Source organism: Furipterus horrens, unplaced genomic scaffold (assembly GCF_987537825.1).
Source record: "Furipterus horrens unplaced genomic scaffold, mFurHor1.1.pri manual_scaffold_4, whole genome shotgun sequence".
Taxonomy (NCBI): Eukaryota; Metazoa; Chordata; class Mammalia; order Chiroptera; family Furipteridae; genus Furipterus; species Furipterus horrens.
In genome coordinates, this window is record NW_028327174.1 from 32,986,082 (window position 1) to 32,999,564 (window position 13,483).

At 34.3% G+C, this 13,483-nt stretch overlaps 1 protein-coding gene across 14 annotated transcripts in view; it reads right to left on the bottom strand.

The window, feature by feature from the left end:
- C2CD5 (C2 calcium dependent domain containing 5) overlaps positions 1–13,483 on the bottom strand; it is an 86,058-nt gene that overhangs the window by 19,659 nt on the left and 52,916 nt on the right. For all 14 annotated transcript variants that reach the window (XM_090272920.1, XM_090272919.1, XM_090272918.1 and 11 more), the window contains 4 exons: positions 11,501–11,692; positions 7,894–8,080; positions 4,281–4,445; positions 738–878 (listed from right to left, as the gene is read on the bottom strand). In XM_090272920.1, coding sequence (XP_090129046.1) covers positions 738–878; positions 4,281–4,445; positions 7,894–8,080; positions 11,501–11,692 — 685 coding nt within the window. The remainder of the gene's footprint in view (positions 1–737; positions 879–4,280; positions 4,446–7,893; positions 8,081–11,500; positions 11,693–13,483) is intronic.

The window sequence follows — 13,483 nt, forward strand, 5'->3', positions numbered from 1 at the left end:
AGCTGGCATCCTGACCATTCACTGGCACGGTTCGAGGCTCTACGGAACTCTAATCCCATTCCAATACAATTCTACCACCAGCTTCCTGAGATCAAGGCATCTGACTTTTTCTCTCAACTGGCACCTTACCAGAACATTTCTGAGCAACCTCATTTATTTTTACTTTCTTTCAATAAAAAAGGAATCTGTCTCTTTCAAAGCTAGCATTCCAGACAGCAGGAGGAGCTGATTTGTGAGGGAGGAGGCTCCATGAACCTTTTGTGCCACATTTATTCTCCAGAAAAGCTAGTTCTGAGTGTATTTTTATAATAAAGCTCAATGGTATCCTCTGAATTCAGTAAGAAAACAAACACTGCATTCAGAACTTACAGTGCCTATATTGTTACATGTAAAAATAATATAATGATAGTAAAATGTTAAAACATATAAATCAGGTAATTATGCACTTTCTTATTTAAATTCATTCAAGTTTACAAAAAATAGCTCCAAGAGTTTAATACTAGTTTAATTTCATTTCAACCCATACATTAATCTTTCCACAATCACCTGTATCAGTCTTCTGGTGTTGAACAAAAAATATATTACTAAGTTATGATATTCTCAAGTTTATTTTAATTTCTATAATAAAATATAGTTTATATTTATAATTGTAATACAAAAGAATCACATCAATTTAGAATTTGACTGTAAAAATGCACATCTAAAAACTTTAAGAAATTAGTCCAATGAAATACTACCTCCAAAACAAAAGCATCTTTTTTCCCATGTGAAAGGTCCAATTCTGTAACTTCATCAGAGCTTTCTGATTGAGATCGTAAAAGTCTTGAGCGTTGTCGAGGTTCTGGGATGGGTGACCCTATAATCTCTTCAGATATCTCCTAGAAGAAATATAATTGATTTATAATATAGAAGACTGAGTTTTTCAGTTTTTTCTTTTTTTGTAAACTGCAGTCTTTTCTTTTTTTCTTTTTTTTAAATTGAAGTATAATTGACATATAATGTTATATTAGTTTCAGGTGTACAACATAATTTGATATTTGCAACTTCAGTTTGGTTTAAAATTTTTATAACAGAAAACCACCTGGGGGGGAAAGGAATGTCTGTAAAATATATTTAAGGTCTATTTTTACTTATGAACTTTATGACTAATTAACCTTTTATAGATATGTATAAGGATATTTCCTTTAATTGGTCATAGCAGCCTTGACACACTAATTCAAGGACATGTGCATATAACTGTCACAGACAGAGCAAGGCATCACTGACATCTACTGTACAGGAGGAAACTATAATGAGTAGGGAACCAGCAATCCTTGCAGCTCAGAAGGTATTTTCTGCTCAGCATTTAAAAGTCTTAATAGTCCACAAAAAATTAAAACTTTATGCCCTCAAAAATGATTCTACTTTTCTATATCTCTATGTATCCAGTGGTAGTTTTTCAAAGTTCTACACAGTAAAATGAGGAATATAACAGGTGTATGTGTGTATGTATACATAACATATACATTACACATGTATTTGCTCTGTAACTTGTAAAGCTAAATAAACTTTGGTAGTTACAATAATGATCTTTTTGAGGTCAGTGTATGGTGCAATCCTACATGGTTTCATCAGCTTGTTCCTATTACATAACCAAAGAGCGGAGCTAACTAGAGGTTCTAAATATCTGTTGGCAAAAAATAGTACTGGGAGAATGTGGATGTGTGAGCACAAATGCAAAAGGCATAGCTTATTGTTAGTGTAACAGATCTATCTTTTTTTAAAAAATAAGAAAGTCGTAAGAAAAAAGCTTTACAAAAATGTACTTTTAAATGTTCATTGCTAGCGCATAACTTACATAAGACTACCACCACACAGTTTTATAACACAGCTATCTATGGAGTACTTTCACACCCATTTATCTTGTGTGCACTCCAAATTAACCTGCCCTATATAAATTTGACAGGGCACTTATTATAATAAATACAAAGTGAGAAAGAGCTGCACTTCAGAGATAAAGTAGTTTGCCTGGGTTTGAAAAGTAGCAAGTGAAGAACTTGTCTAGATCAGGTCTCTTGACTCTGAGCAACATTCCTCCCAATATAAACCACCCTTCTTTTTATAATTTTATAGTAGTCTAAAATTCAGTTATGCCTCTGTTCTTTGTATCATGGATCGAAAAAATGTAACTCTCTGAAATTTAATACAGTGGAACCTCATTTGTTGAACTTAATTCATTCCAAAATACTGTTCAAGAACTAAATTGCTCGAGATGGGAGACATTCAAGAACTGAGCTTTGACTGTGTATCTTAGATTCATAATGAGGTTTCAGCACTGGTGCTGTTATTCCAAATTAAAGTTTTGCCCTGTATATTGATACCTTTGGTTGACTGAATTATCTCCAGTTAACTGGTACTACACCTCTGCATTAAAAACATTTCTCAATGTATTGAGGGAAAAAAATCAAACAACAGTATTCACTTCAGCTGGGGCTACCTTCCTAAAATAAGAAACATTCTGATCCACATGTTCAGGGTGGGCATACATTGTTTTAGAAAATTGAAAACACAAAACTGTAATATGAGTAGCAGCTTAGTACAATGTCTTTATAAAAGAAATTCTGAGAATGTGTCTGAAATAAGGAAAGCCATAGAATATTCATAAGTTGATTAGTCCTTTTGTAAAAATACAGTCATATTTAACATATGAAATCCATATAGGCTGCAATTCTTAAATTCATAGAAAATTTATTCCCTCCTCTAAAATGTACTACTAAAACAGCAGCTCAGTAAGTATTTATTGAATAGATGAAGTAACTTAATTCACATTCTCTAATATGTCTCCATCTTCAAGGGGTTTGCAAAATTTTGGAAAGCAGAAGTACAATAATATATAACAGACACTATGACAAAAGCTATAACAGGTACAACAGAAACACAGTAGAAGAGTCAGGTCCTCTGGGAGGTCAGGGTGGAAGTGGAAGTACAGAATTGATAAACACTGTTATGCAAGAGTTCAGCTGATATCATTAGAACTGATACATGGAATCCTAATATATAGCTTTGCAAATCATTCTCCTAACAGGAATAAACACCATTTAGGAGATGTGTAAATATCAAAATATAATTATAAAAGAAAAATAATTACAGCAAACAAGCAGTCAATAAAATTATGTGTAAAACTTTTACAAAGGCTAGGTAAATATATTAACACATTAACATTTCAATGAATTTAAAGGAGCTCTGTATCAACACTGTTTGATAGAAATATAAAGCAAGCCCCATAGGTGATATTAAAAAAAAACACAAATGAAACATGAAGTCAATATAAAAGATATCCATAAGATATTTCATGTTCTTTTTCATTTACTTATCTTCAAAATCCAGTGTATATTTTACACCTATAGCAAGCACATCTCAATTCAGACTAGCCACACACATCAAGTGCTCCACAGACACATGGGACCAGTGTCTACCACACTGAACTTTGTAGCTCTAGGTCATATCCTTAAAATTCCTCCCAGCTTAACAACTCTGCCAGAAAGCTATACGCTTGAGGCTGGAATTCAGATGTACTATTCCAGAAGACCAACCAAAATTCAAAAGTATATATAAAATAAAATAAGTTTAAAAAAAAACAAAAATGTCATCGTAATGTTTTCCTTTTACATAAATATTTCATTATCAGAGACTCATAAAAACAAATAGTTTCATTCTAACTCCAACCCATCTTTCTTTCAACTCAGATTATGGCTATAAGGCATCTGTAGAGTAAGAGGCATTGTGATACTGATTGTAAAATTGGTGAGAAGACTGACTAGAAATCACTGGTAGGAAAATTGGAAGAAAAATGCCTAAACTAAAAACAAAACTGTTCTTTCACATTTTTACCATGGATAAGAACTATTTATTTTTTGTTAGAAAACAACATTTCAAGTCATTTATTTGATCACTCAATAAGTATTTATCAAAAATACCAGAAGGAACTGTTCTAGGCATTAGGGACACAGTCTTGATGGAACTTCATTACTGGGAGTAACAAGCAATAGACAAAATAGGGGGATAGGAAGTACCAAAAACCAATGCGAGAGTTACAATTCTTAAATAGAGGGTCAGAGTCAGCCTCCCTAAGAAGGAGACACTGGAGCACGGATGTAAAAGGAAATAAAAGCATGAGTAATGAGGAAAGAAAATCTAAGTAGTGGGATAAAAATCTTCATGTCCAAAATAAGATAACTTAAAAATATACTACCATCTAAACAATAACTTGTGTATTCACAATGTAGATTTAGTTTACTTACTGGAGGGTTGATTTCATATAACTCTTTATTCTTAGCAATCGTGTCATTTATCTTCTTTTGCATATGAGATATATGCTGTTCGTAGGAGCCATCATTAGGAGTCTTCCCGGCAATCTGAATTCCACCAGGTGTTGGTAACGCTGCTAAATACACCCCTGTGGCCGACTTGCAAAAATAAAGGGGAAATAATTTTTAAAAATCTAAAGAATAATGGTCCTTAAGTTTTCACATTTAGGAATGTGCTCTCTGCCCTGTAGGACAAAGATAACTGTGGATGCACAGGACATATGGGGACGGGCACAGCAAAACATACTGGTAACGAGTGGCTGCTTCTGGTGAGAACCCGGGGAAGGTGAGGGCCAACAATGAAAGGCCGTTTTGCTTTTCACTGTACACCCAACTGTTCTGTAAAACTTCTACCTTATGACTGTAAAAAAATAAGTTACATTGACCTTTAGAAAAAAGATTTAAAATTGTTAGAAATTTTGCATGAAGGAGTAGACAATTTACCTTTTTTGTAGCAAAAGTAAAAAGGAAACTTCTGCAAAGCAAGTGAAGAAACTGAAGTGCAAGAACAGCAAACTTTCTCAAGATCACGCTGTCAATAAATGTGGAGACGAGATTTGACTCTGTCTCTCTCTCACTCTGAAATCCAAGAACTTTTCATTGCACCATGCTACCTCCATAATTACCAACAAAAAAACTTTACGTGATACATATTTAAGTGTTTAATTAAGTTATTATTAATTTCTAACTGTTTAACAGTACTATACGCCATTAGTACTGAAAACTATTAGGGGAAATATAAAACAAAACACCCACTGCACACACCTATGTGCATTTATGTTTATATGCGTATATAAACAGGGCAAAAAAATAGAAGTATAAACATATAAACATCAAATTGTAAACATCAAAGGAGTAGGTGGGGAAAAGAGAAGACAATTTTTAAAACTCTGGATAGTTGCGTATTTTGAATTTAGTTATTATTTTTAAATTAATCAATTGCCAATTTTATAAAAGTCCATCCTCAGAAGTTTATGATACTCTATGATGAAGTTTGTGCAGTAGATAAAATTGATCCCAGAAGCTCTCCCTCCTGGTTTGTTCATTAGCATCCATGACTGCACCTATGACCCAGTTTCTGATGCTCAACCTCAGAACACCCTCTGCGCCATGTGAGGCCTTAGTGTACTGTCTCTAACACTTTTTAACTGCAACTGCTAATGAGGCAACAGTATAATAGTTGAGAACACAGATTCTAGAACTAGACAGTCCTGGGTTTGAAATCCAGTTCCAGTACATGCAACTGTATCACTTTGGACAAGTGTCAACCTATCAACAGCTTCCATTTTCTCTTCTTATAAAGTATAGATAATATTATATTTCTTCTGGAGTAGCACAGTGCCAGACACCCAGTAGAACTCATCAGAGATTAACTATCATGGAAGCTACTTTTGGGACCTGGAGATTTAAGTGCACAAGCTAAAACACTACAAATATCAAAATTCCAAACAGCTATAATTAGTGTCACTAGTAATCAAGAAAGAAAATATTAGTAAGAATTGGAAAAGGCAGTATTTGAAGCAGGTATTGAAGAATTATACCAGGATCACAAAATAATTTCCTGGGGCTCTACCATCAGAAGTGTTTGATGCAGTTAGTACAATGTTTCTTAAACCTTTGAATACGAATCAAGCTCTATTTACACATTTATGTTAGGTCCTCGGTAAGCATGTGAGGTTTTTGTTTTTTTTTCTCTGATAGGTAGATGGGTCTTTATTAGAATTTCAGGGGCGTCCACAGAGCTGTAATTAGGCACAAAGTGCTCTGAAGTCTTCTTTTTGAATTTGGGCTTAGTGAATGATTCCAGGAAATGATTTCAACCTGTCTGGATGAGTATTTCTTCTTTATATCTTTGTTTGCTGGACTTCCATGCAGTTTGATTATCTGGAATTTCTGGTTGTTTCTAGTTTTGAGGTAGTTGTATTCCTTCTTAGTTGTGGAGGGAGATGCAGCAGGTCTGTCTACGCCTCCATCTTGGCCAGAAGTCAGCATGTGAGTTTTTATATGAATGAATTATAATGAATAGTTTTTCCCCAAGTTAATCTAAATATCAAATATTTGAATATAAATAAGATTACTTTTATTAATCATCCCAAATTCCTCTTATAAAAAGCTGTAATTTAATAGCTTATCATCATCATCATCATACAATTATCCCCAAGAAACAGAAATTTCCATGTTTGTTTGTTTTTTTTTAAAGATTTTATTTATTGATTTTTAGAGAGAGAGAAAGGGAGGGAGAAAGAGAGGGAGAGAAACCTCAATGTCTGTTTGCCTCTCATGTGCCCCCAACCAGAGACCTGCAACCCAGGCATGTGTCCTGACTGGGAATCGAACCAGTGACCCTTTGGTTTGCAGGCCAGCATTCAGTCCACTGAACCACACCAGCTAGGGCTCCATATTTTTTCTTATAGAAGAAAATGGATGAAGCAAGAAACAGTTCAGCATTTAATGTACAAATGGATACTAAGAAAAAGAATCCAAGTTCCATAAATTTCTTAAGTTAAATTTCTACACACGTCTCAGAAAGATGGCAGAGAACTCCAGTTTAAAAAGCACCAGTGACTTGGACAAAAATACTGGCTAGCAAAGTATCTAGACTATGAGAGGATTTCCATAAATATTGTTGCTCAGATTCCACCTGACCAATCTATATTTTATAGGCATCTCGTTCTCTGGGTCTCAGGCTATTTATAAAGGCAGCTCTTGCTAACCCCAATGACAACTTTCTAGTCAGAATTTGTTTTCTAACAAGAGGAGGTAAACATGAAGCTGAAAAAAGAGCTTCCCACTGCCTTGCAATTTATCAGCACTTAAGAAACACATATTTTATTGTAGACTTTATTGCACGTCTTAGGGCCACAGATGTACCTTTATAATGAAATTTAACTCCTTGTCCAACAGCAGGCAGTGTCTTACAAGTATTGCTTTACTGTCTCCATTAAAACTAAAGATTATTTCAGTCTTCCCTACCTCAGGAGTGATCTTGCCCCCAAAAGGACATCTGGTAATGTGGGGAGACATTTTTTGTTTTGTTACAGTGGAGGGAAGTTATCAGCGTGTAGTAGGCAGAGGCCAGAGATGCTGCTAAATATTCTTTAAAGAATGTGACAACCCACTACAACAAAGAGTTATCCAGCCCCAAATCTCAATAGCTCCAAAAAGGAAAAGTCCTGTTTTGCAATGTACAAACAACAATAAAATCCAGTGCTATAATAGCCAACTCACTAAACAAGCTGCACATGCTAATTTTTAGAAATCTGACTACTGAGGTTATAGTCAGAATATAAAAATATAATGGTAACATAAATATAAATCAGTAAACAGACAAATATTTTACATGATAATTTATTAATTTAACAGTATATAATTTTATAATTAAATATAATAAAATATTTAAAAGCCTATCACCAGACCTATTACTTCTTATGTCTCCAACCCTTAAAGGTCTTGATACCAGTTTCTTATATAAGTTTTTCTGAAAGAATCTTTGAATCATATAAAACAACAGGAATCACAAAAACAAAAACAAAACATATAAACTTACCGCCAAGCCCATCAACATATTTTCACCCACTGTGATCTGAATTCTCAGTCCAAATAAAGCATTCATTCCTTTGAGTTTTAGTTTATTCATAAGCTGAGTATGTACTTCATATTCCATAAACGGCAGCAGATTACTGATAGCTGTGGCATTTGCTTCCGCCTGTGCCTTCTTTTTTAAGCGACATAACCTGTTAAAAAATAATTTAGTTAGTGGACAGTATTCTTGGTACCATCTTAAGAAATGTCCAATTTTTTTTTAACTTCCTAAGAGTGTGCTTGAGAGAAAGTGGGCTTAAGTTATATCAATAATCTTTCTGTCATTTTTCCACTGTATATGTTTTTGCTGAAAATCTATTTCAACAAACAAAAACTCTCAACATCTCTAGAAACAAAATATTAAATACTGATCAAAATCACTAGAGAATATAATTTAAAATCTTAGGTTTCATAACTCCATATGATCATATAGTAAATGAATAGCAGAAGAAAAAGTTAATTTACTCAATAAAAGAAATTCTTATACAAATATAAAACTGAAATATCTGTCATGTGCCAGGCACGGTTCTAGATGGTGAGCACTAATCAATGAAAAATTAGAAAGTCCCATTTCTAATGGTTATGTTGAAAAAGTCCGTTCTCATGGTTATAGCCCAGCAGAGGGTATGGGAATAAACAAAAACAAGGCAACCAAAGATTTTTAAGAACCAGGTATTTGAAGAAAATAAACCAGGTGAAATGAGTGGGAATAACTAGAGAGAAGGCCTCACAGGACAGACGACACCTGAGTTGAGATCTTAAAGACATGATGGAACTGGGAGAGTTGGAGAAAGACAATCAGGGAGCTGAGCTGGCCTATTAGAGGAGCCGGAGGGAGACTACTGCAGCAGGAGTGACGCGAGCGAGGAGGAGAGTAGTACGGATGAGGATATAGGGAAGCAGGGCAGGAGCATGCTAGGGGCTTACGGGTCATGCTAAGGACTTGGATTTTATTCTACCAGCAATGGGACACCCCTAATAGGTTTTAAGTAATAACATGAGTCAACCTGTATTTTAGGACATCATTTATACTGCTACACAGAGGATGGAGTTCAGATGACAGAACGGACGTAGGGATAGCAGACAAGAGGCTATTTAGGTGAGTGACAATAAGAGCTTGAAGTAAAAAGGCAGCAGTGAAGATAAAAGGAAGATTCCCAAAACTGGCGAGCCAGGTGATTTAACCTAGCAGTTCTCAAATTCTAGCTTTTATCAGAACTGAAGGGATAGTTAAGAAGCAATTACTGGGCGCCATCCCCAGAGTTTCTGATTGGGTAAGTCTGGGGTGTGGCCTGAGAATTTGCATTTCTGTAAGTTCTTCCAAGGATGGTGATGCCATTTATTGGTCTGGAATCACATTCTGAGAATTGCTAACAGAGACCACCCCCTCCTACTTAAACGAACAAAAAAATGGTTAATGTATAGAATATTTTTAAATCCTCTGAAAAGCATCCCAGGACCAAGATAAGGGCTGTATGATGCATAAGCAAAAGGAGGTAGCACAAGAAAGTTATTTTGTGGGCTAGAACAGTCCTATGTCTTGACTGTGGTGACAGCTGTAAAAACTGAGTAAGTCTGTAGTATTGTTGACAGCATTAAACCAATGTCAATTTCTTAGTTGATACTCTATGATAGCTGTATAAGATGTCATCAATGAGGAAAGGTGACTGAAGGGGTACACGGGACTCTTTGTCCCATTTTGTAACTTCCTGTGAGCCTATCACAGTCAAAGGGAAAAATACAATGAACAAGAACCTGCAGAAACAACAGAAAACAAAAAGATTTCTAATATTAAAATTATTAATTACAGAATCAGACTATTAACATGTGATACTAGATTTGAAAAAGAATGAAATAAAACTTCTAGATATAAAAAATAATTACCAAAAATTTAAACTCAAATTATTAGGCTTATTAACATATTAGAGACAGCTGAAGAGAGAAATAATTAAGACAGATAAGAAAGAACCTAAAGTACAGCACAGAGAAACAAAAAGATAGAAAATACAGAAGAGAAAGTAACAGACATAGAGGAGGCAGTGGAAAGTCTAAAATATGTTACCTTAAGTATCAAGAAGAGAGAAGAGATGAAAACACAGGAGAGTTACCATCTAAAAATTTTCTAAAACACATCAAAGACAGCAATCTACAGATTTAAGAAGCCCAATGTATAACAGTTAAGATAAAGATAACTGCATACCTGACACTTCTTCATAGGGAAACTGCAGAAAACCAAAGATAAATAGAATAGCTCACATACAGCCTAAGGAAAAAAACATATGATACCTTCAAAGAAACAATTTGTCTAATAGATTATTTCTCAACAGTAGAAATGAAAGTGAGAAGGCAATAGAAGGGTACCTTCAGTATGCTGAAATAAAATTACTGCCACCTCCAAATATTGTAAAGATACAATAAAAACATTCAGACGTAAAAAAAAAAGACAGTTCTCCACCAGCAGACCCACCCAAAGAAATATTAAAGGATATATACTTCAGGCAAAAGAAAAACAATCCAAAATGAAAGGCTTAAGATGCAAGAGGGAATGAAACAAAAGTAAACAAATTATAAATATATTTAGAAAAAAAACACAACATGACTTTGTAATAACATGTGGGGAGGTTAGGAAAAGAATACCACATTCGGCATGAAGAACTGGATACAGAAAAGCATAATTATTAAAATAGAGAAGGCGAGTATGAAAGAAGTGGAGAAAATCAGCAGTTCAGTTTGGAACAAATATGAGACATCGATGACGCATCAAAATGGGATATAAAGTAGCAGGTAAGTATATGGGTCTGAAGCTCAGAAGAAAGTTCTGGACTGAAGTTATACATCTGGGAGTAACAGACAGAGATAGGATATGAATTCAACTATGCGGAGAGTTTTAAGAAGAGGGTCCAGACCCATGGCTCTCAAGAATCAAGAAATGAAGAGAAACAACAAGGAGACGAGGTACGATTCATAAAAGTAGGAAAAAGCAGGTGTGGCATGCAGTCAAAGGAGTTTCATAGGAAGGAGAACATGACCAACTGCATGACCATTCTCAGAAGTCAAGTAAGATGAAGACAGAAATGCTCAATGGACTTGGTAACCTGGTAGTGTCAGTGACCTAGACAGTACAGCTATTTCCTATATGTCTACCACAATTTAGCATTTTCTACCCCAGTACATTTGAAAAGGAACTCTTAACAGCTAAGTGATGTAAAAAAAGAAACACTACGTAGCACTGTTCTTAAAAATGTCAGTTTCCAAAATGTGCTACATATTTAATGTTATTAAAGTATATTGAGTCACATCCCTAGCCTTCAACAACAGGTCAATTAATAATCCTCATAATAACAAAAATTTATACAGAATTTAAATGTTTAAAACTAATATAACTTACTTGAGTTTTATAATGAGTGCATTTTTCCTAATTTCCCATACACTAAAATACAAGGTTCAGATAAAACTGCCCAGCCTATCCAGGATCCCAGGCAGGAAACAGAGCAGATATTTGAAAATAGGTCTATTTGGGTCTATACCCCATACTCTTTCAGGGACCCCAAATATTGTTTTCACAAACATACCTTGCTTGAATAAGGCAACCTTTCCCAATAACTGTTGCATCTGTTGGGAGGTCTATAGTTGTAAAGAGAACATCAGGAACTTTTTGTTTCCTGCAGTTATAGCAATATGTGAGATGAGCTGGAAATGGCATATTCAGTTCATCATATGGTATATGGCAAAATCCACAGCCTGCAGGCAAATTTTCTTCTAGCCTATATGAATGTATTAAGAAAAATAGGCATTCTTGAAAATTCGGTGCTTCTGAAAAACATATATTATATACATAATACTTGCGTACAAACTACACCACAATTTCTACCACAGTAGATTGTAAGAGTACCACTACACTGACAAGTTACAAATGACCATGAAATGAGAGCCCTATGAGAGAAAATGCTTATACAATCAGAAAAGGATGTTTCATCAATTTGTATGTATGATGACTTACCACCTGACAAAAACCACTATTATTTCAAAGTTTTTTCTTTGGGATACAACAGAAAACAAATGGTTAGACAATGAGAGTGACATTTTCTTACTATATGACAGATATAACACAGATATAATTTTTTAAATTTCCCATAAAAACATTTTTAAATCAGAAAACTTAAACAATATGAAAAAATTATGGTTAAAACAAATTTATTTAAGAAGAAAAAAATTAAGTAAAAAATAGGGACACTTCAAAATTTCTAATTTCCAATGACTGTTTTTAACAATTCTGAGTCAAAACACCTGTTTCATACACAACATACATATCATATACAAATCATAAATGAATAACCCATAACCTTCCCATTCATTGTAAAATATTTGTTGTAATATGTTTATTAATTCATTTCAGAATGATTAAGTATTTTTTCACTCATTGAATCTGAGAAAATCAGGAGAATGGGTATGGAAACAAAGAAAGCTCTGTGGAGAACCCTAGACTTTCACCTAGCCCTGTCCTTTAGGGCTCTGGAAAGATATGGGTTTTCTCAATTCTCCATAATCTAAAGCAATCTTTAGAAGTTGAAACTCGGCAAGTAGACAAATTTTTAAAAGGAAAGTAAACTCATACTATACCTACGAGGAATGAGGCTTTCTGCAGATTCTTTGTATTGTTTATTTCACTGAATTTTCACAATAATCGTCTAAATCAAATTAATTACTACCAGATATTCTTTTATTACTGATATAGCATTCTGATATATTAGAAGTAGCAGGGAAATCAGACTGCATGAGTGAGACTGTGATGCTGAACAACTTATTTGACCTCTCAGAGCCTCTTCTATAAAATAGGAATAACAATACCTACAAAGATTCTTTTTATTTTTTTGAAGATTAAGTAAGAAAACTATAGGTAAACACACATGTTGCTCCACACCAATGTAATGCCCACCAGACAACAACAAAAACTAGTTCCACTTGGCTTGAAACCAATCTGAAATACTAAGTAACTTGCTCAGTCACACTAAGTAGCAGACCTCAAATTATAATCCCAAAAGTCTGAATCCAAGCCCATGTGTTACAAGGGGCGACCAAAAAAATATAAAGTGGGGTGATCTTTAATTAAACACCTCCCAGAAATTTGAACATAAATAGTGCAATGTCATAAAGCAAAAAATATATAAGTATTAAAATTTATGAAAGCATTGAAATATGGAATGTACAAAAGGGACTATCCCTGAATGTTGAGATCATAGGGAATTCTTCTTTCTACTCTCCTGTTTTTCAAATTTTCTCTAGTTAGCAGTATTAATTTTATAGGTGATAAAAGGACATGGGCTGCCATACAGGAGAATTCACTGCATCCATCCAAGCTACAATAATGAAGTAACGTACCTGCACAGGAAAGGTCATGTGTTAAATTAGGCCTCTATCTACTCAAGAATGAAATCTACTGACATGTGTGAGAATTGTAATGTAGCACTGGGAGAACTCACAGGCAAAATGTGTTTCTCTATAGAACATTCCAATTGTTTAATATACTTCAAATATCCCACTGTCATTTTCTTATT